Here is a 24515-nt window from a genome sequence, read left to right on the forward strand (position 1 = left end):
GAGGGCCCTCAGGCCAGGGGTCTGTAGAAGACAGCTACACTGAGCAAGCTCTTGCCTAACGACAGCCATCCTTTGCGCAGTCTAGTCAAGGAAGAATTTTTAGTGGTGTGAAGTTAAAAAAGCTGAGAACACTATTGTGAGGCTGGATGTGTGAACCACTACAATTCCAGAATCTGTGATATGCAAAGCGTCAGACAAGATGGGCATAACAGGAAATAATTTCAGTTGTTATTTATTTGGCCGATCTTTCAAGAGCTTCTTCAGTGGCCAAATGCTGGTATCAGATGACCGGGTCAGCGTGGACCACGACAGACTTCAACACACGTCCAAGAAGCTACAGTCCAAATAGTTAAACCTTACAAATTTGACTGTGGGACCAGACTATCACAAAAACTATCAGACAGAAACCTACCTGAGCCAAAAACCTGTACACAAACACAGGTTTGTTCTGCCCAAAGCGGTAAACCCTGAAAATACTCTGGATGTCATACGATGGGTTCCAAGAAGCGTCGAAGATGATTACTCTGTTAGCAGCCACGAGATTAATTCCGAGGGAACCTGCTTTAGTCGATATAATAAACAAGCGGCCTCTGGAACAGAGAAAAGTTGCAAAATTTTAATATTTTGGAAAACTATTCTTGTTCCCATGTTGCTCTGTTACTGTGGAGTTGTTCATACACTGAAATAACTCGAAAACTTCCTTAAAAGACTGTATTAAGCAAAAACCAGATGCAGATTTTACAAGTACACCGTAAAACAGATACAGATTGTACAAGGACACCACTTTTAGCAAAACATACGCTCCCAGAAATACAGATTAAGCCTTTTGCAAACCAACTGTTAACAAAAACTGGTGGGCAAGAAAAAAAATTCTGGTTTTGCGTTTTCAAACTCTAACAAAATTAGTTATATCAAATTAAACCATAATTTTAAACAGGCACATCCCATGCTATTGAAACTGTTTCCTGGCGAGCAAACTTTCAGGGTAACTCTCGAATGACACTGTCTCTTTGCTATATCTGCTCTTTCTGAATACCACCACACTCAGGTTCAACTTAAAACGAGCTCTTGACAGACACCTGACAGAATTTAAGAGTATTAACACTGAGCTAGTTTACTTGTTCCATTTAACTTTTTAAAAAATTATTTTCTGTGCATTATAAATGACTGCAACATAACTACATATTTTATTTTTCGAACAAATCTAGGAAGCGGAAGCTCCTTACCCTCATTAAACTTGTACACGTTTGTGTCTACCTATCCAAATCAGACCTGGAAGTCCCAACTTGTATGAACAGTGGATGGCTGGGAGACAATGCTGGAGGCAGCTAAGGGAGCTCCACGCTTCTGCCTGGCCAAGTGACTGCTGTCCCCTGGCCAGACTCCGCCGGGCTCTGACCTTCCTACGTCCTTACATCCTTTTAAGTAACTACAATAAAAGGACTGTTTGTGATCCAAATTGCTTATTATCTAAACAAGAATGAAAACAGCAAGGAAACACTGAACGAGTATTGATCAGTTCAAATGGAAGTTCTCTCAGGAAACCAGAAGCCTGTTGTTGATGCATATTTTTGGTGCAAGTTCTGCCCCCGACAACATTGTGGTATCTATTTGCCCAGCCTGAAGAGGTCATTAAGCTCATACAAGTAACAAAGAAATAGGGAACAAAAGAAAGAAAGGGGAAAATCAAGCATATACACCAGCAGAGATCTCACCTCACGTTAGTTTCATCATTAAATTCCTCAGCCCATTTCTTTCTTGACTGAGCTGTAGTTGAACCATCTAAACGGTAGTAATCAATGTTTCTGAACCATTTTCCTTCACCTAGAAATGTAACAGTCAAATTATTTAAATGCTGATTGCGTAAGTAACCAGGCTGATAATACTGGATATACACAACTCTAAATAATTAAAAAACCAAATATGGAACACAAAATATACTATTCTCTGGCACTTTAAAACAAGAGAAGACTATAGTTATTCAAGATACAGAACATTTTTGGAGGATAAAAGTGCTTGCCACAGACATGCCTTGAAAATTATGCAGTGAAGCTTGCGTAACAAAATATGAAATAGATAACACGACAGAAAATAACAGCAGCAGCATTTGTGATGACTATGATCATCCATAAGTTTGTATATAAACATTTGTAGAGATGTCTTAACTTGGAGCCAGAGTCAGTTTTAAAAAGTAACTCAGTACTAATTGTACTTTTCTGTTTGATCCGTGTAGTTTCATGTTACACAATCAGTGTAAGTCAGTCTCTCCCATACAAGTAGCATTTAGAAGTACCTGCTCAAAAGGAGATTTCAAAAGTCAAGATCTAATAATTTTGGAACTGAAATGTAGAAAAATCTTTGAGTTTAATTACCCTGTGAGTTATGGCTACTTCTTGCCACATGTAGGGAAAAAAAAAATTATAGCTGATAGAAGATTTTCTTCTCTCTTCAATTCACAAGTAACTTTTCATTTTCTTTGGCCATCAAGATATATGCACACAAAATAATCCCCCCTGTGCCATCAATGATAAAGAAAACAGCATTTTTAGGAGATAGCACTGCTCAATACAACCAATTATGAGAAACAGATTTTTGAGTTATGGCAGGAAGGTCTCTAATCTTGCTATGATACACAGGTGAATTGCTTACCAAAAAAATAACTACCAAAAATGAAAAAAAAAAAAACCCCATCCCTTAAAACATTAGCCCAGGTTAAAGGCACAAAGTCCATAAAATACAGATAGCTTGTAACATCTGAAGATGACAAATGTTCAGAAGCTAAAGAAGCAACAGCCAGAAAAAGTGAATCTCAGAGAGAGAGATACTGGAGAGCTTCCTCTACCGACGACGGTGTTGGTACAACTAAGCGACATTTCTCTTATGCAACTGTTCAACACGTTTACACTTAGAAATAAGGTATTTGAAAGGAACGGCAGATTTAAAGGAACTTTTCAATCAACGCATACTAGGAGCTGACACTTCACGTAAAGATGAACGTTCACATTTTGCATGTTCGACACGCTGTTTTAAGTAGCCTAATTTTCTTTCATTATCTCCCAGTAGGACGGATCAGAATTTACCACGCATCAGCATACACCACCACTTTTGTACGGAATTTAACAAAATGCTTTCTCTCCTTTCAGATGATAAGCACTTAATCTGCTTAGGCTATATTAAGCACGGATGATACAGAATAAAATCCAAAGCCAGAGTCCATAATGGGATAGCAGAGACCTCCCGGAGAGGAGACCAATAATCCTGCCAGCTTCAGGAATAGTACGGAGCATACAATACTTCTAACAAAAACAATGATTTCAAATCCACTCCCTTTTGACTGAACAGAGACTTGTAGAAGTTATTAGCTTTGCAACTGTTCAGGTGACACTCACCTTTATAAATAGGAGGTTTCTCCTTGTCAGTTTTCTCCCTGTTGGCCAGCTCCAGAAAATCTTCTATCAAATCGAGAGATATTAGGGACTGGCTAAACACTAGGCTGAAAACACAAACAGCGAAACATAAAATTCACCTCTGAGGTTATTTTAACTACTGTATTGCTTTATTTTTCTTCCCTCCTCACTCTGACACTACCTTTGAAACAAACAGCCTTTCTAAACACAGAGAGAGACTTCGGTGGCGTACATACGTGTATGGGACAACTCAGACATAAATCAATGTAGCATGCATGTCTGCTGCTTCTTCAGAAGACAGAATGAAGAATACTGCCAGACTAACATATTTATAAGGTCCTTAAGAGTATTTCTAGAACTGACTTACACTTTGTCTCCAAGCTCCTCTGCCATTCGAAGAATTTCAAAGAGAAGCACCATTTTCCCAGAGTGTTCCAACACTTCAGCATCTGCATCAGTGACAAAATCTTTGTACCAATCTGGTGCTGGGCTGCCTGGGTTGGAAGAGGATGTAGCTTTGCCTATAAAAATATAGAAAAAAAAATTAAGTGCTTTGAAACATGTGAACTACAGAATTGTTTCCTCATTATTACGCTTAACTGATACAAAAATAGTTAAATAGGCAAAGAAAAAGTAAGTGTTTGCACTACAGGAGAGAGAGAGTGGTCTTCTGGGTTACCTAGTTCATCTATCAAGATGAACTCTCTGGAAGAAAGTTTCCAAATGTTACAACAGTAGGGGTGTTTAAGATAAAACCTGTAAAACATTTCCTCTTATTTCTGTTAGGCTCAGATTTCGGATTTTTTTTCCTAAGCTAATTCAGAAGACAATATTAGCATACAGGAAAAAATATAACTCCCTCCCACTTTTTATACTAATTCACAGTAGAGGAAAAAGAAAATCAAACAAATTCAACCGTCACAGTCTGCCCTTTCGCAAAATTTTTAAAGGAAGTTTCTTGTCTGCTCATCTGCTAACACATGATTAAACTAACAAAACCTGTAAAATACATACATGGGAACAATCCTATTTATAGCATGTTACTATCTTCTAAGTTAATTTTGTTAATTTGACTTAACTCCTTAAAAATATGTAAGTACTAGAACAGATTACAAAACTCAGTTTGTCATTGTATAAATACACCCAAATAACTATGCACCTAGCAAAACACGTCTGCTGGGGTCTGTACCACCCGCTCCAAAGTGTCAGAAGCAGACTGTGCCGATCTTGAACGATACTCTCATTAAGTTTATTCTGAATGCAACCAGGAGAAAACCTTACAATCCGAACCAGAAAGGCAGACAAGAACCATGAATTATCTTGATTTACATTACTTAATTTCTTTTTATGATTTTTCTATGATCTTCAATTTAACCTCCTTTGCATTAGAGTGATAAAAATCTATTAATTAGATCTATAACACTAACTTTTTTCAAATAAAGACTTTGATCTACTGATTTACTTACATAGTAGGAGAAGTGTTCTATCTCATGAACAATTCAAAACATTTACAGTTTCAGACTATGCACTGCAAATCAACCGTGACACAGCAGTAAATGTCAGGTGCAATACAGAACTGATCTTGACACAACTCACATTTGAGTCTTCCTTCCTACAAGCTTTTAAAGAATGTATTTTTCAATACTAGAACACAGAATGAACAAGTTAATCAAATAAGAGACCCAGATGTGCTGTGGGAAAATCCTACACACATCACCTATTTTCATCTTCACCCCTAAACTTTGCTGAACGGCTTCCAACAGCTGCAATGAGGTAGAAAGTCTGCTCGCAAACCTGGTTTGGTGCAGCATCAAATACTTCTTTAGAAATTCTGTACCTACATTAAATTGAGCAAGGCTGCATTAGAGAGGCAAGCACTTAAGTGATCCAGAAACAGAAACGTGTTCTGCCTGTAATGCAAGTGATTGCTTCAATACATGTAATCTGTGTGCGTATGGATTTTACACACGCACTCACACTCTGCCCCTTACACATTTACAGTACGTTTGTGATTGGGATGGGGACGAAAAAGCCAAAAATTCTCACCTTAGCTGTCCCCAGAAAATAATCTATTTAGGGAAAGTGATTAGACACATAATAAACAATACAATCGGAAAACTAGCTGTATAACAGTAGATACAAGAAAAAAGCTAGATTATTAAAGGAAAATCCAAAATGAAATGTACAGATATAAGTAGTTTGAATTACAAAGGTCTCATATTCTTTGCATTGTATCTGCTTGCTCAACATTCATCTCAAATTCCACGTAAAGCAATTAATGACATGCATATTTCTTAATTTCTCACCAATAAGTTTAAGAAGAGATGAAAAGCAATACATCATCTCTGTTATCGTTGTCTGATTTTGTACTGACGAATTAAAAAATTAACTGTGCAGCTTCCCTGCCACAAGACCCCTGATTTCTAAATTGATATCCCTTGTTTTTCCAGGACAAGTCTATTACTAGAAGTAGTGGGAGCTGTAAGCATAGAAGCAGTTCACGGAATTAAGGAATCTGTCATTTTGCAGCAAAGCAGAATTCCTGACATTCTTCTCACATCACCTTTTGCAAAATGAAGCTGCCTTGTATTTTATTCACTTGTGCATTTTACTTACCTTCATCTGATTTTGTAACAGATGGAGGGTTGTTTACAAGTTCTTCTGCATTTCCCTCTCCACCTCCACGAGATCTTGAATTCCAGACTTTAATGACTTCAACATCATTGTCACTGCCGCTTCCGCTTGAGCTACACTCTTTCTTCACTTTTTTCCCCTTGGATTTTTTTTTCCTAGAAAAGTAACATTGTACACTCCATTATTTTTTTAAAATTCTACTGCTAGAGAACATTCTAACAGATATATAAAATAAAAAATAAGCATTCGCTTTTATAGAAAGCACGTAAGTCATTTTAGGGAAGTAAATCAACAAACAAGAACAAATAAAAGCTCAATTACTTTGCATAATCATCAGAACTTAAGCTCATCGAAGTTTCATCAGAATCTGAAGCGATGAACTCATCCAGACTGTCTTCATCAAAATAGCCCTCAAAAGAGAGAAAAAAAGAAATTTTATTAAGTATGCTCATCCAGAAGCTTTCATTAAACCCGTAGCCATCTGCTTATTCTTCATTTAAACAACGGTAAATTCTACTAAAGCTTGGCCTTGCAAGATGCTTTAGGAATGACAACACACCCAGAAAGAAAAATATGACAAAAACAGCAGCAGAATTACCCCACAGCAACAAAGATTTCCATTAATTTGATGAAACTTTACCTAGCATTTGGCACAGCGTATTTGGAAAGTTCCCAATAGAGAATATTTTGATATATCTAATTTACCTTATTTTCTTTGCTAATATAGTCCAGCTGCAAACACCAAGGGTGAGTCCAGATTCTGCTCAACATCTGGAAATCCTGGAATAGCTTAGCTCCAGCTTTGCCTCTTCCACCTTCATTGCCACTACCTACACCTGACAATAAAGTTGAGGTTTTAGAGTGAAACCCTCAAGTGAGTTTGCCACATACTGTTCCCCCTTTGAACAATCCGTTGGTGTAGTACTGAGTGTTCTTTCCAGATGCACATCATATTGTAACGTCTCTCGTAAAAGAGGTCAAATTACTGAGTCACAGGCATTTTTTTCCTAGTTAAAGTTGTCAAAATTAGATTTTCCCCTTTTTCTTGATAATGAGAAACATGATTACATTTTTACATAAAAGGACATTTCTCCCCAGTATAGGAATGAATCCAAATGCTCTTAAAAGGACAGTCATGGTCTGTCTAAATTTTGTAAAGTAGCTCAAGGTAGAAAATACAAAATAAAATTTGCACTTAAGTTTCAATGAATTTTGCTTACTATTTTGAGTTACCTTTATTTAATGACTTGTAATGCTGCAGTATTTTGTTACAATAAAGAATCTAAAAAAAGCCCAGCCTATATTTTTCATTGTCCGAGCACAGATTAGTGCAACGTGGTACAACGTTCAGAGTTAAATTCCTTTTTTGTAGTCTCAGCTGCTCACGAAACAGCACATTAACTTTAGGTTTTTGAAACATATTTGCTTTCATATTTATTATATGCATAATTTAAGATACATATACCTGCAAGAAAGTAGTATTTATTGCATCACAATCATCAAATGTCTATGCGAAAAAAAGGCACAAAGCTTATTTGGTGCATTTGCTCAATGCACAAGACAATCCTACTAAAAGTCTACAGAGTATAAATATTTTAACAAAGCAAGTTCTTGTTGTGTTTTAATTATACAACAGCTTCGAGTATCTTCTCATTTTGTGCTCCCCTATGACTTTGGGAAATGGAATTATGACAGAAAACCTTAGATTTGAATTCCCTAAACCCGAGCTAACATCATATACAAACTTGCTGTTACTAAGTCCTACAGACTTTTTAATTTTCTGTATTACAGAAGTGAAAGAAAACATGTATAATTTTCACGAAATGAGGAAAAACTTGGTAAAACTACATGTAAAATCTGTGTTAATGCCTGTTATAGGGCACAGAAAAACATAATTTTAAAAATTTGCAGATGAGAAGCAGCAAGTCCCCTTCTATATTTATCTTCAGTAGCAAGACTCCCTTTTTTTATTTACTGAAAATCAGAAATCATGTCATCTTCTTCTGAAACACAAAAGTAAAGCAAAGACTTAACGTGGGCATCAGTAGCCAGCATAGATATTTGCTCTGAAGACTTGAGCTGTGGTTAGCTTAGCCGACCTAGCTTTTTTGTCTTTCCCTTCTCTTGTTTCCCCTCTTCTTTCTCATATTGTCGCTGGCACTGAGCTGACCACACCGGCAGGACACTAACCCAAGATGAAGACAGAGAAAGCAGCTAATGCTTTCACCCAGTTTAGGGAGTTTAAGCAGCCCCAAAGGGCTGGTAAGTCAGGAAATGACCATGAATCTTGTTACCCGAGAAAATTACAGGCACATACCTGTCAAATGATCCAAGTAGTACTGGTAGAGTTTGCACTGAATGGGTGTCATTCGAACTTCTAGAACGTACTCGTATTTGGGCGGGAGGAACTTTGTTAATGCTGTGTAATCTTTCCTCTGTAATTTTAAAAACAGTACTTTAGTCATATAAACATGAGATCGACTACTGAGAGCTTAAGAACTCCCGGCATCTTAAATGACAAAGCACCATGCAGAAATTACAACGATTCAGATGCTTTCCAACCACAAAGGGGAAAAAACAGCCCACTGAACACAAGCCAGTTACAGCCACTGTCTGCAGAAGCCCATCTTACCTAGTAAATGCGGCTGTCTAGTCAAAAGTATACGACCTGGTAACCCCACGTCCCAGTTCCAAGTCCTTGCAAAGTTGACTGCAACTTCAGTAGCTGCTCTAGTAACTACGTTTGTGGGGTTTTTAAAATAGCACATGAGGTGCAATACCACAGCAGAGGTATTGAAGATATTTGAGATATTAACTGAAGAGAGCCCTCATTCTGGAAATCTAGGCAGTTTTGCTTTTTTCATCTAAGGTCTTTAAGGTAACAAGTTCTTCACCACCTTGGAGCAGTGGAGCTCTCAAATAGCAAGTTTAGAGGCTTTTGAGTGCTTTTATCAGAACAAGATGAAATACCCCCTCCTCCCTGCAGGTAATTCAAGTAATTAGCTACAGTAAAATTGTTCTTACCTGAACACACCCAGCTAACATCTCATAGAGAATATGTGCACGCTTCTTCATGACTCTGACATCTACCAGAGTAGAGTCTGCACACTGACCGTTCTGAATAGGATTTATAAATCGATTTCGAAACTCCTTAATCGAACCAAGCAAATTCTCCTTAATGAAGTTAACCATGCAGTGATCTAGGACGAAAAGATCAGACTTGAGTTGTTCAAAATGGAAAGTACAGTACTGAGATTAATTCTAACAGAAAATAAATGTAATATCTAAAACTAAGAACTTTCTGTTGAACAAAAAACCCCAAACTCCACCATTTGCCAGAAAGGGCATCTTATTTGACATATGCTCTAGGCACAGAGGTAAATCGTAAATTTAATGTCAGATTTAAAACTACCTCATCATGTTTGTTACACAGACTTTGAAAGCTGCAGTACACCAAAGCAATCATATAACAAAATCATATTTGCAAAGATTTTTAAAATAGATTCAAAAGTGTATTAATCAATAGGACAAACATTACATACAGTAACAAACAGGAGCGAATGTTACAAGCTAGTTTAGAATGAAATTCCCAATACAGTAACATAAATCACTGCTTAGTAAGTTCATGAAGAACACTGCTCTACAATGGTTTAAAACAATTTAAATTGATGCTGCTGCAGGACCTGCTCCACCCATTTCCCCTCTGAACATTTTCTCCTTTCCCCTTTCAACATGCTGAGACTCATCGGATTCTTTGGTTAGCCAAGGAACGACAGGCGGTCAGCAAGCTGTTCACTGCTGCATTGTTAATTTTCTGGTACTCCTCATACAGGCTGCCCGAGGAATCAGATGTATGCAAGACCACGTCAGGGGAAAGGATGGAGGAAAGGCCAGATTCCCAACAGCGTCATTTTAATTTGGCTTAAACCATCAGGGAGCCACATTGTGAGACAACAATTTTAAATGCAAAAGGCAGAACCAAATTGTTAGGGGTTTTTTTAGATATAGAAATCTAGTAAACAGCTTCACCGTATCAAATTCTTGTCTTCTAATCAAACAATATTTATACATTGCTGAAAGGCAAAAGTATATTCAAGGAAATAAACACTTCTTAAACCAGAGAACTACTCACATTCTATAAGATTATTTTGCAGCGGTGTTCCTGTAAGAATTATTCTTCTCCTAGATCGAATAGAATTCATTGCCTTAGAAACAGCAGATGCTTCGTTTTTCAGTATGTGCCCTTCATCGCAAACAACAAAGTCGGGGCCTAGAAAGAAATAACATTAGATCGTTCCCATCTTTTACAACCACAAAAAAACTGGCAGCCTAGAGAATCCCAAATTTGTTCTACTAATGTTATTAAGGGCTTTTTTTTCCCCACTGTTTTTGCATGTGTGTGTTTTCTGGTAGGTTTTTTTTTAGCACCATTAAGGTTCTCACTCAGCCTCTGCACAAGCATTCACAGTAGCCATTCTGGTGAACTACAGGCTGTTGCTTGTAAAGTCTTCACGGGAAGGACGAAATATAGCTTTGCAATATATTCCTACAAAAATTATCCATCCACGCGGCTTGCGTGTGCAGATCTACACTTCCATTTACGCTGTCAAAACTTCACAAAGCTGTTCCCTAAACCCAGCTTAGGTTGCCATCTACTGGTGCTTGGTCAATTATAAAAAAAAAAAACAAACCCCAAAATCAGATAACCAGTTATTCTTCATTAAGGCAACAGGTCAGTATCAACAGGGGTAAACAGTTCAATCAAAAGTCTTATCTAAGATACGACACAATCAAATCTCATTTGAATTACAGACAAGTGTCACCTCGTAGCTGGAAGTCACCACAGAAATGTCCTCAGTTTTCTTACAGAAGATAAAACCGAGGGTTCTAGACTGCTATTTTAGGTGAGCTGCACAAGGAATGTCAAAACCATATCACAATACATTTCCACATGCAAAGCAACTCTTATGGAATTACTAAGTGTTCCAATTTGGAGTTTAAGATAAATAATCCCAAACTTGGCAGAACAGACTTACACACCCCTAATTAAGATTTGGAGCAATTTCCGGAAGCTCTTTCCTTGAAAGGAGAAGTAAAAAGATACTCTAGGGTCCAACTAGTAACTTAGAATAAATGTTTTACCAGATCTGAACCCGACCTCAGCTCCAGTCCTAATCAACCTTGAAGTCAGCAGAAGTCAAGCTGATGCATCTTTGAAAAACGCTACACAAAGCCATCCACCGGGTTCACCTATTCAGCTCTAGAAAGCTGGTATTTGAGGTGGCAAAGCAACATTAATCAGCACGGCCAATCTCGTTTTTGTAACTTACTAAGAACAGTTTTTCTCAGACTACCTTTACACTGCCTTGTAAAGAAGAAAACTGACTCTAGGACAACGATCAGCAAGAGAGAACCAATTACACCTTGGATCACTCACATGACTTAATGCCAATGCCAATCATCTTAATCGTGCCATTTTAAGTCAAAAAGTGATGTGAATCTTACATGCTAACAGAAAATGAATTGAGAAGATACTTTTTCCAAGCAGAAAAAAAAAGTCTTTTAAACCAACTCTAGAAGACAATTATAAAAATCCACATACAAATTTCAAACATGCTTCGACTTGCCCAAGGATACTAATTTCTGAATGTTTAAAACATTTTCCTGTATTTCACAACTTTTGTACCTTCCCCAGTTTTGACAGCATGCAAAACACTTGAGTGGCTACAAGCAAAGCCTTCCTTTAACGTCAGGCAAATATCTCTTAACAGTGACAGCTCCTTTCTCTAGTTCTCACTCTAGGATTTCCTGAAGAGCAAGGATCTTGCAAGTCAGCTCTTCGTGCGGTGGCCGGTACCACTGAGATGGTTTGGAGCCATTTTCTAGAACTGAAGGATTGCCAGTATCTCCCCACCAGATGTGACAGCTTGCGCGTTACTCTACCATTCTCAAGAAACAGATCTGGTCTAGTACATTATGCTTACAATCAGAATCAAAGTACAGGGGAGAAGGATAATGAAGTCTTAATGATAGATAGCCATCAAAATTGTGCAGATTCCCCAGAAATCAGTTTCAGTGAAGACCGTGATTCATTAACAGGAAGCGGTTAGTTAAAAAAACCAAAACAAAACAAAAACCCACCTCAAAAACTGTTGTTTAGAGTAAGTGAATGATAGTAAAATTAGTAAAATTAGTCGTGGTTTGTTTGGCAGGGATGTAGCATTGATATCTTGAACTAACATCTTGGCTACAATTCAGTGGCAGGGATTTTCATACATTTGTGGGTTTTTTCCCTTGTTCTTAAAAGACATGAATGCCATTCATTACAGACAGTACATTTCTCAAAATATTGTAAAGGAATGTAAAACTTAAAGGGACCTCAAGGGATCATCTAGTCCATTTTCTTCATCTGAGATACGAGTTATGAGAAAGGGACATATCCTCCCTGGTTGAAGTTGGAAACTCCATTATCTCTATTTTTTGCTAAAACACTTACAATAATATGTAATTTAAATTATCTCTGCTGCAAATCAGAATAAATTCTGCCCTTCCCCGTCTCCAACTGATGTAAAAAACAACTGATAACACAATCCTTTCAGTAACATGGTGCCAAATCTGTCAGTTTAGTTGTCTTTTTTTCTAGGCTAAAAAGCCTTACTCCTTCAGTTTTCCCTCAGACACCATAGTCTTCATCTTCTGTCCTTCTTGTTGTACTTGAACATCTTTATATATCGACATACATAAAACATACCCAGTGACAGATATACAGATACACACACAGCTCTCCTTTTCCTCTCAAGTCTACGAGAGCTTGTCTGCAGTCTGCTTTATGCAGGTGCCAATTAAAGAGCAGTTTCCAAGTTAAACAGTAATGGAATTTTTATTGGTAGCAACAAGTAAAAAAAATACAAAGTTGTGGAAATGCTGCATGCAAAGCACAAGAGCTATCAATAAACCAAAGAGCATTTCATCAGCTGCTCAAAGCATTACGGGAAACTATTTGTTGCTCTGCACGCGTATATAATCCTTCTATTATTTCACATAGCAGAGCTAGTTAATTAATGAAATAACTTCTCACACTACTCCTCCACCCATAAACTTTGGCTAAACCTTCCCTCTCCAGTCCCCTCTTCTGTAGGGGGCAGTGCACCCTAGCAGTATTCATTTTAACCAAACGCGTATCGTTAAATTATCGCACAAATATGAAATTGGCAACATTTTAAATTCAAAATGCTCCCAGAGGCGAAAGTTTTCCTATTTACAGTCACAGCAGTAAGCCAGCACATAGCTTCATAACTCTTTTACTGGCAGCCTGCTATATTGCCAATGCTGTGATTCACGAAGACAGCAAGAAACAAATAACGGTCACTGCAAGATACTTCTCATCAATTTTGCCAATCCAAATGTCTCCAAAACCCCTTCTGTCTTTCTGCAATTAGCTTGAATAGAGAAAGATTTGAAGCAACAGAAAAATAATTATGGAGTTATTGCAAGGTTAGTTTTCCTAACGGTCTGATTCCATCCTACCACCCAACTACTCCAAGAAGAGAATAAAACAGGAGCTTCCACATTCACATGAAATTATTCAAAACTTACAAGGCTCAACGTGCTGCAGTTTCTGAACCAGATTAAATCTACAGAAGTCAATAACCTGATCACAAACACTGCTCGATCACCTTGTCCTAAGCTGTCTAAAGAGGTCTGAAAGTAGATCAGAACCACACCTATAAGCAGGATGTAAAAAACAAATTTTCACTTACCTGGATCAACTAAAGCTTTATTAAATATTTCTTTAAGTTTTCTACTCTTCACATTTCTGCCTTGTGCAAGGTTACGATACATCTCATAGCCTATTATCATTACACCTCCTTCATCTTGCCAGCGCTGGAGCATATAGCTTCTCTCTTGAGGGCGTTTCACAGTTGCTAGTTCACAGACCTTTCGAAAGGGGGAAAAATACGCTTCAATTTCTCTTAAAACACCGAAGTACCGGTATGACTTATAAATACCTAAGGCTTATTAATGCAAGTAGATTTTTCCCATACTTAAAGTGCATTCCTTAGCTATATTTTGAGTCGTGGAGCTTCCCAATTATGTAAACCATTCAGTTATTTCATTTTTAGGAACTCTTTTTAAGCTTTATACCTCTAGTTTTTCATCATCTTCTAAACCTTCTTGCCATTTTTCAAACTCATTCAACCAGTTCAAGGCAGTGTTCAGTGGACACACTACCAGAGCTGTCCGAAAATCCAGCTTGTCACACAGCAAGACCGTGTGAAGAAAACTTACTACCTGCAAGAGGAAAAAACAGACAAAATGTCACATAAAACACTGAGTATTAAAAACTAGGAAGGAAACATACAAGTATACACATTCATATATAGAACTTACCAACAACAGTCTTGTTCAAACATTCTTTTTCTGTTTGTTAAGCTCTTTAAAATTTAAGACACACTTATTCTGAAGTCATACACGGATTGCTCTGTTACACGGCTGCACACATCCTTCATGTACTGAGATACAGGCAATTTTGAGTTGCATCAGACAGCTGAATGATTTCATAAATAAGGAACCCTCCCTTCACATTTCACCAATCGTTTTCATAAAATAAAAATTCCTATTAGGTATTTTTTAAGCTTTCTTGCAATACTCGCCCCAAACATTAGATCAGTTCACCTCTTTGGACTTCAGAAACGTATCAAGTTTCCTGAAAGTGAACTTCAGCCTTAAATCAATGTTTTCCACATTTTTTCAACAGACTAGCGAATTCTCTCAGAAGAGCTCAGGAGAAGGGCACTGAAATGCTTTTCAAGCACGCAGCCTGCAGCCAAACTGGCTGTATGTTGCAGATAACACCTCTTTGAAGCCTGGGAAAAAAAACTTAAAGCTTTTGATGTCACTCAGTGTTTCTGGGCTGCCTGGCTTTGAGCGGTAGCAAATAAAGACAGGACTAGAGGTAACCTGTAAGAACCTGAAAGCTGAAGAGTCAGTGATCCCAAGGCAGCTCCAGCTCTCACACCAGACTGTTAATGGTGAAGACTCTGCTCTAATCCAAATCACTGTACAACATCCGGAAAGTGCTTTCCGGATCAAATCTTGGTATCTGGCAACTCTAATTTAATGCAGCGTTCAAAGTAACTTCAAACCGCATGACTATGTTTGGAACACTGGGCAACAAACTGCTTTTAGAAGCTGCAATACAAAAGCATTACTAGTGGGTTTGTGATCAAGACAAAAGCATCTCATGCTCGGATACAAAAACTACCCATGAAGACTAATCATAAAAGTCCTGCGTCCTGGACAGCCGGTAAGTCCCCAGTTGCATTATTTCCTTGATCCTTTACTGACATTCTTACCTGCAGTTTGCAAAGTCTGCTAGAACTTACCACTGATTTAGCGCTGTTAAGAGCTAAACAACAACTGATATTACAGAGCACAGTAGAAGGACTGGCAAATGACCACATACGGAAAAAACCAACAACCTAAGCTGCAAACACTGGCCATAAAAAAAATACTTGATATATATTTGTAACGGCAGCTTTCTTTTATTATCAAGAAGCTACAGCCAAAACATATGTCATGAACACATATGGACCACACACAAAAATACCTTCTGCTGTGAAATATTTCATCAAACTGAGGTATACTGTATACTGTGTATAAAGTGGAAGTGTACAAAGTCACTTAGACTGCACTGCGACATTAAAGCACAACACTTCTGCAAAACATTGCAAATCTCCAGTAAAAAAAATTAACTCCTGAAGAATCATTACAGCCGAGCTAGAATTAAGCACATAAAAATACACTCGTCAAAGGTGATTTTCAATGCAGCTATGGAACTCCTCTTTTATAGGACTGTAGATTGTCAGAATCTTGTGTCTGTTACCCCAACTTCATAAACAAAGCAAAGCTATATATATACACTGCAGCTGGAGTTCTTAAAAACACACTGTCCACATGCTGTGTACCACAACCAACCAAGACTGCAGCTTGTCTTACCTGAACAGTACAGAGAGTGAATGATCACAGTCCCTCTGATCATCTACAGCTCTGTGCTACTAAAAAAAAAAAAAACAACCCTGCAAACCCAAAAACCCTCCAAAATCAGAAAACCACAGAAACCAAGCTTCCCTTGATTCCCTTGTTTTTTGCAGCAGAATCTAGGGGATTTAAAGAACCTGAAGATTTTAAGGCAGCCTAAGTGCTCCACAACTATATCCTGCAATTCGCAGACCAAGAAAGAAGATTCTCAGGATCAAGTATTTCTCGTGTAACTTCACTTTCTGAAGAATCCTGGGTAGCAATGGTTTGGAGGGAAGACACAAGAATAAGGAAGCCAGGTGACCCAATAAGTCATAGTTAACACTAGCAAAGAATAACAGATACCTCCTGTTAGATTCTCTGTGAAGGTTTTATCTTGAAGCACATTTCAAGTCTCTAAAAGTAATAGTGAAAGACTTCAAGCCAAGCCAAGCCTGCTATCTAGCAGCATCCAGGTACGCTGACTACGCCAAACACCAGCTAGCAAGGTGTGTTTGAGCACTAGAGAGTAAAAACTACTGAGACACCTCATTCCAAACACACAGGCGTCAAAGCTGTAACTACTTGTCAGCAAGATCTTACAGCATTTTGTTTGCTAAGTGATTAACAAGATCATGAATTTGGCTGCTGTCCCTTGCAGACTATGGATCTAGCTACGGCACAAATATGCTGAGACATCTTTCATACAGCTTGGAATTCCAGTACGTTGATATACTGACCTCTCTACGAATGAACAGATCTTGAGCCTTCAGGTCAGGTGATAGGGCTTCCCAATCCAAGGGGGAAGCTTCTACCACAACTGACCAAGATGGAAGAGGATGGTGAAATGGCATTTCCTCACAGACGCTTTGAGGATCCCATCCTCACTGTAGGAAGAAAATAACCTCTTTGAGAACCATCATCACCATGCTAAAGAGACTGCTCCTCCAGGGAATGAGTAAAGTGTATCCATGTTTGGAGCATGTGAAGAAAGAATTCAGAATGAAGTGTTGCACAACTGCTGGCTGCTAACACGCTCTAGACCTGCTGGTCACAAACTCACCAGAGCACTAGGCAGATCTCCTGTCAAGTGACTTTATAGCTAAGAACAGCTCCGGGCACAGGAAGGCTCCAACCGATCACGAGTTGAAATCAGTTCTAACCAATTCCTATGTCTGCAGAAGCTGCAAGTTAGATTTCTAATGATTCAGCTTGAGCCAGAGATCAAAAAGGTTCACTAATTCATTTCTCTAACCAGCTGTCCCAATTAAGATAAGGGAACACCTCCCTCCTCCAGAAATGAGGAAACATAGCATCAGTGAAGGCCAAGGACAGGGAGACCAAAGTGGCCCTGCTTTTATGAGGGCCTTCTCAAGCACAGATAGGGTTGTTACCCTCCTTTCTTCCACAGAGTTCTCAAAAATTTCCCTTTTTCTTTCCCAGAATCAGAGGGAAAGGTTCTTCTGTCAACGACCTCTGCTAAAGGAATGCTTGGGAACAGACCGTGCAGCAGAGCAGCAAGACGGGCAACTCACCCCAGTTCTTTGCTCAGTATTTGTGGTGATGCTCCATCTGGCTAAACGCAAAATCAAAATCTATGAAGACAGACAGATACTTGGAAACAAGCAAACAGAAAAGGAATTCAACACTCCTGACTGCCCTGAAAAGGTACTAGCATGATTACTGAGATGCAGGGAATTTAAGAAAACTGGTTTTGATCTTTTACCTCTTTTGAAGGTCAAGGGTGTAAGCTTCTCCTGAGGCCTGCGATGATTATAAGAAGCCCAAGAAAAAGAGCTGTGAGTACTGTTTAACAGCAACTGCTCGGGTGAGCAGTTTCAGAAGAAACATTTTAAGACAGGGATTCAGCTCCAGATTTTAAAGATTAACAGAAACTATAAGTTGTTCACTGTGCAACCTTTAACATGGCAAAAGAGCTACTTGTATATGATCAAGAAACATGGAAATTTTTAAAGAAACGCTACAATACTCTGTTTTAAAGATTTTTACAAAGCAGTCTTCAGCAGTGTAAAGGAGAAGGAACATGCGCTGCAGTGACAATGAGGGCTTGAACATGAAGATTTCAGGAAACAAAGAACTGTAAAGTCAAAGGAAAGAAACAAAAAAGTGAAAAGGGGGTTTCAAGTATGCCCTATAGTTAACTGCCAAGGCAACAAAAGTTTCTGGTCTTAACTGTTTGTGATGTACTACCACCCAAAAATATGAATGTACATATGGACAATTACTGAAACAGAAAACAAATGCCCCATGTCCCTCAACCCAGAGGAGTCTAAAGTGCAGCAAAACATTGTTTATATTAAAACACAAAGCACCTGACTTTAGACAAAAAAGGCTAGCATTAAAAAAAATAATCATCCAAATCCTGATAAACCTCTACTTCATCAGTGCAACAAAAATAAAAAAAACACTGAGGAAAATAAACAACTTAAAGAGCAACACATGAATGGGGAAGACAGTAAAAAACACAACCTGCTTACAATTAAACGGTCTTAGAAACATCGGTTCCAGATGCCTGTCTCCTACCAGCTGTATCTTCTTGTTCCGAGTTACAAGAGAGCTACACATCACTTACAATTAAATATTACCTTTTCACATGCGTTTCAATGATCACCTAATTTGATTTTAGATATTTTAAAAGCAGAGAAAGCACAAGCATGTACCGGAACTTTCACAGCTGTGTTCAGAGTGTACAGCTTTTCTCAAGACCTCTTTACAAAATGTTCTCCTCCAGCAACCCTCATCGAGCCGCTGCCTAGGCAATAGTCAGTTTTACTATGTTCTGGAAAGTCACTAAAATTGTCTTTTGCTGGATCAGCTTTTGAGACCAAGCTACAGAGCAGAAAACAACATAATTTTTGTTTCTTACCTGTAATGTTTTCCCCAGACCCATACAGTGAGCAAGAATGCATCCAGAACCAGGGGACGTCTTCGTTTTTTTTACAGATTCACAACAGCAATCCCACATGAACTGAACACCTAAAGAAAATGATTGAACATTTTCTTATTAAACATTTATTTTACTAAGGTTTACCTGGCAAGAGGTAAGTGTGATCACGGCAAGATCATGAAAACTCTTCGAGTGATCAGGATAATTATTGACTCATTTCTGTCCAATGGGTTGTATGTGGGATGATCTTTGTCCTGGACTTAATTAGATTCACAGTTTTCACTGCAGATGTGGCAACTGGGTTAGAAAACATTACTGTGCAGACTGCAGACAACTGTGACTTTGGGGACAGGGAGAAAAGAGGAGACAGAACAAAAAGTGGCAAGGACTTCATGAAAAGACTAAAATTATCTTGGTAAATCAGCAAAATTATCTGAAACCAACTAGAAGAAACTCTGCCAAGGCAGATCAGATATGAAGCTCTACGATTAAAGAGGAAAAAAAATCAAGTTAGAACTGTGACACCTGAAAAAGGAAAGAAAATATATGCTACATAATGAAAGGCACTAACAACAAGACAGTCTGCTGGGTGATTCTTTTGTTATTTGTAATATATTTATTGGGGAGTTGTACTCTACTACACTACACTCAGCACAGACGAGGCTTCAAATCCACTGCTGTGCCTGGTTCAGGCACCGCCTTCAACAGCTGAAGCAAGTGAGAAGTTTCCTACTAAAATGGAAAGGTTCTAGACTATGAATTTTGAGGAAAAAATAAAATAACAGAATGACCTGTGAAGAAAATTATGATTGGTTATTCTCCTTTCTCCTTCTTCACTAAAAACAGAATATGGAAAGAAGTCAGCTTGATTTGTAATAGCAGGTATCAGAAAAAAAATTTCTGCTGAGAAAGCCAGGAAAATATTGTGAGGTTTTTAAATCTTTACTGAAAACTGTAAAAAGTTAATATACTAATTCCTCAACAGACTGGGTAAGCATATATTTGATTCTGCCTCAGGGCGGAGAATCCGATGATTCTGAAGACCCTTCCAACTTAACATTTCTGAGGTTCTTTGTAAAACAGAATTATGTATTGCTGACCTAAATTACTTTTGTTCAGATGTTCCAAAAGCATTCAACCTGACATTCCGACATTTGCCTGCCAAGGAGTTTTTCTTATGATTCAAACTCAGGTTGTATACAGTGCTGTGCCAGCGGAGGGAGGGGAAAAAAAAACAAACCAAAACACAACAAACCAAACCTCTCTTTCCTTACCATCTACTTGGTGTGGTTTCAGTCTGGTAACTATACTCCTGTGAACCTGCACTAATGGTTCTTTGGTTTCTTCATCTTCATCTAAAACCAGTTTAGTTGTAATGGGACATTTCAGAGGTGAAGCATCTTCTATCTCTATCACCTATAAGCAGAAACAGTGCACCACAGGAATACTTCACATGTGAATAATACCAGTCATTTGACAGACAATAGCTTTAGCAAAATGGAAGTAAATTTATTTAGGAAAGAGAAATCTTACATTTTTTACTATGCATCACAATTGCTTTGGGGGAGTGCTTTTCCCCATGGAACATAAAGCAGTGGACATTTGAAACAACTTTCTAAAGATCTCAGTAGTCTTAAATAAAACTTACTAACGTTAACCTGCAGGAAACTACAAATAAAATTTGTGGCTTACAAGGCTACATATAACTACTTTTAAAATTAGTTATCAAACTGAGGTAGAAATATGTCATCTTAAACATCATCAACAATTCAACTTCCTAGCATATTGCAAAGAAAACAGAACATACCTCTCTCAATTTCTCTCTCTCCCGTTCTCTTTCTGCTATACGTTTTCTTCTTTCTTCCTCTTCTTTAAGTGCATTTTGTGTTTCTGTTCTAAGCTTATCATCCTTAATAATTTTCCTTATTTTCTTCCTGCCTTTTCCCGGAGATTTTGAATCATCATTGTCCTCACCTTCAGAATTACTCTATTACAAATTAAATAAATTAAGTATTAGCAAGAAAATTATGGCACAGACCATCGAATCTTTCATGTGTAGATATTTCATTTTCATATATGCAGGTGGAGTTTAGCTCGTAAGGAAAAAAGATTTTTTTTTTAAAACAAGTTAATCAGCATGACAAAAGAAGTGCCATCTTAACGATTATGTATTGTGAGATGTTAAAGATAAGCCCAGCTGTGCAAAGGCAGTACTGAAGCTACCATTACCATTTGATAATAACTAATGACCACTAATAAAAACCTTTTTTCTGTTCCAGTGGTGCTAGATCAGCAGCTATCACCTACTCCACGCAGGAAAAGAAACCCTAATAGTAGGAAGGCCTCAATCGATTATTTGTGTCATCTTCTATATTTAGTTTAAAAATTCCATTCACTTAAAGATATCATGCACTTTTTATCAAGATCTAGACAGGAAATGGTTTTAGTTAAAGGCAATGGTTTTTTTCCCATAACGATGCCATTTTACAAATTTTAGTACTGAATTAAAATTGAGAAAAGTTATAATTTTTTACTGTAGCTTGTACAGAGCTGTTTAAGATACCCAAGTCCCTAAGCAGTTGACAGAAAAGACAGGAACTCCTTCTCCCATTTACTAATTCAAAACACAATATAGTACCTTATTGTTGTTTTCACTTGAAGAATCCTCTTGAACCTTTATACGTCTTCGTTTCTTTTTCTGTTTGTAACTGCGTTGGTTTTCTTCCACCTCAGCTTTCTTGGCAGCTCTACAAAAAAAAAAAAAAGAAAAAAAAAAGAAAAAACAAAGAAAAAAAAAGAAAAAAAAAAACAAAGAAAAAAAAAGAAAAAAAAAGAAAAAAAAAAAAAGAAGGCGGCAGTCTTACTGATCAGCAGTAACAATTCACTGCCCTACTGAAAAACAATGATAAAGGAAGCACATTAATTACATTGCTAATTAACAGAATATATACTACTTCTGTGCGGTCAGGGGTTTACTTCCAAATTTCTTCCTCCTCCTCAACTCACTGGACACAAATAGCAACAGTCTATTCCAGACAACTCCAAAGAATCTCAGAACTGTTAAGTACTGGTTTTCTACTGCAACCCACAATTCCCCAATTGACAATGACATATTTGGCATAAAAAATGTTTATTTTATGTTAATCTTTTTTTCATGCTGGCTCATTAAATTGCTGTGTACCACATACTGTGGTACAAATTCAAAATTGCCACATTTGCTGCAACATTAATTAGGAGATACCGAATTACAGACAAGTACCACCAAAGGTTGTAAGAACTGATCCAAAATCTTTAGTTTTTACCATCTCACTGCCTAAACTGCACTATTAAAAATGAAAAACATAGTCCACTTTATTTATACCTTGTTCTTGGACGTTGGTCATCTTCAGACTCACTGACTTCTTCACTAACTGCAGATTCATGGAACTCCGAGTCATTTGAATCATCGCTGCTCACTTTCAAAATAAAGTATACGATTTCACTTTGAATATTATTGCAAAGTTAGCAACAATACATATCTTCTAATTACACAACAAACTGTTAAAAGATCAACAAGCACCGTAAAAGTTCATTTCAGACAATATGGGACCCATTGAACACACTGATAAGCAGCAACAGGTATGTAAGGGGTACAGAGTGAAAAAGTTTAAGACGAAAGCGCCAGCTGAGTCCTGATGCCAACGAGACTTCAGGGCCTTACGCATAAACACATCTAAGTACAGTCTACAAGCAAATGACAGAAAGCTTTATATCAGAAAGCATCACATTTCAAAGACCACGGGTGATGAGACCAGAAATGAGGAACAGTATAAAGATTTCAAACATCTTAGATGTAATTTTATAATCATACTTCACAATTCATGCAAACAACTTTTATTTACTAACAACATATGCAACCATATTACTGGATTTATGGCTTGAAGTTTCTCAGGTAACGCAAGCTTAAAACTGACTCAAAGGACAATTAAAAATACACCTAAACTAGCAGGATTCGGTAACACTCCCATAACGACCTTTAGGAGCTATCACTGGCATTTATAGGTAATTAAGGCCAGCATGCCATTTAACACCTTTGTAACTTGTTTGACCTTGAACACAGTGAAAAGCTTCACTGTTTTATGAATAGAAAGGCTTAAAACAAGGATTGTTTTATTTACGTGGAGAAACGTACTATTAATAATACCAGGCTAAAAAATGGCGAGCTGAAATAAAGTATGTGGTTTTGCTTGAGAGCAGGGAACTTACACTAAAGCATCTTGAGAATTAGTCTGGCTGCATCTCATTTGCACATTGCCACTGTAATTTACAATTACTTTTCTTGAAAGAAATGATGTTGTTAGAGTTATAATTCCGTAAGGGAGGAAAAGCATGAATATACAATTCAGATAAAAATAAGTTTTCATGAAGGAAAATGATAAACAAATCACATTGCATCTTTTAGCGTGTGGAACATCGCAAAAGATGGCTAGCGAAGAACGGGAAAGTACTGTGCACTCCTACTTCCACCGGCCACAAAACACTATCAACATTTACGCTGACCAACGTGGCAGTAAGCATTTCTCTTTACTATCGCTCCCCTCCTCTGCTCAAAATGATTAAACGCAAAGGGCTGGCAGATTCTTTGTTCTTGCATGCAAACAATGAAAATGAAAAATCAAAGTCAAGCATCATTTCACAGTGCCATCTGGTGTTCAGCTGAAGTCTGCAACATTTAAATTCTAGAACGGAAAAATTTCTGATGTATAAGGGCCCACTCATAGTCCAAGTTGAAGAGAGAAATTACATAAAGGACAAGACTGATTTCCACAAATTAGACATACTGGGCTTGTCTCTGTTATTTGTGATTAATATTCTAAGATTCAACAAGATTAACCCAATTCAGAGGATACAGTCAGTGGAGAGAGCTGCATTTGTATGCAACATCTTAAATAAAACTACTTATCAAACACAGATAAGGGAATTCTAGATTTAACACACCAAGAAGTTTATACAGAGATTTTGAAATTACAGCGTTCCAGATCTCCATTCTGACATGCTCTGGATTTATTTTACAGAAGCATGCACTTCTTGTGACAAAACACGTTTGGATTATGTACCTTTCCTTCTATTTCTGCGCTTCCCTTCTTTTTTCTCTTTTGGTTTTGCCTTTTTTTCTTCACCAGACTCTCCATCACTCACTGTCAGCTTGTGCCTCAGCAGCCTGTGTCTGTATCTAGGCTTCTTTGATTCTTCTTCCTCCGACTCTGATTCAGAATTATCTTCCTTTTCATTCTCTTCTGTCAGAGACAAGAGTCAGTACAACACACACACGGGTCATTTTTTTTTTTTTTTTAATTTACTTAAATTTGGCAAGAATTAAACTCTGAATTAATTCAGGCTAAATTCTGTGCTTTCCCAAGAAATTATGGGCAACAACATGTCGTTGTTCCCTTGAATTTTAGGTATTTTACGCTGCCTTGGAATGTCTGTTCCAACGGCCGTAGACGCCAGTCAAATCTCTCCTGTGCATTTGCACATCTTACTGTTCTGTATAAATTATTCCTCAC

At 37.7% G+C, this 24515-nt stretch overlaps 1 protein-coding gene across 6 annotated transcripts in view; it reads right to left on the reverse strand.

The window, feature by feature from the left end:
* Positions 1-24515, reverse strand: part of ATRX (ATRX chromatin remodeler) — a 76628-nt gene that overhangs the window by 12650 nt on the left and 39463 nt on the right. For 5 of the 6 annotated variants that reach the window (XR_015259735.1, XM_086756552.1, XM_086756550.1 and 2 more), the window contains 18 exons: positions 24066-24245; positions 22331-22424; positions 21608-21716; positions 20777-20956; positions 20244-20385; positions 18949-19058; positions 14187-14333; positions 13802-13979; positions 10174-10311; positions 9066-9241; positions 8359-8476; positions 6747-6877; positions 6363-6451; positions 6024-6196; positions 3775-3928; positions 3390-3493; positions 1716-1824; positions 413-590 (listed from right to left, as the gene is read on the reverse strand). Coding sequence is in view for 5 of the 6 variants with exons in the window: in XM_086756552.1 (XP_086612678.1) it covers positions 413-590; positions 1716-1824; positions 3390-3493; positions 3775-3928; positions 6024-6196; positions 6363-6451; positions 6747-6877; positions 8359-8476; positions 9066-9241; positions 10174-10311; positions 13802-13979; positions 14187-14333; positions 18949-19058; positions 20244-20385; positions 20777-20956; positions 21608-21716; positions 22331-22424; positions 24066-24245 (2510 nt within the window). In the remaining variant the exon portion in view is untranslated. The remainder of the gene's footprint in view (positions 1-412; positions 591-1715; positions 1825-3389; positions 3494-3774; positions 3929-6023; positions 6197-6362; positions 6452-6746; positions 6878-8358; positions 8477-9065; positions 9242-10173; positions 10312-13801; positions 13980-14186; positions 14334-18948; positions 19059-20243; positions 20386-20776; positions 20957-21607; positions 21717-22330; positions 22425-24065; positions 24246-24515) is intronic. The other variant, XM_086756551.1, reaches the window with a different exon arrangement.

The sequence above is a fragment of the Chlamydotis macqueenii genome, chromosome 11, assembly GCF_036417535.1.
Source record: "Chlamydotis macqueenii isolate bChlMac1 chromosome 11, bChlMac1.mat, whole genome shotgun sequence".
Classification (NCBI taxonomy): domain Eukaryota; kingdom Metazoa; phylum Chordata; class Aves; order Otidiformes; family Otididae; genus Chlamydotis; species Chlamydotis macqueenii.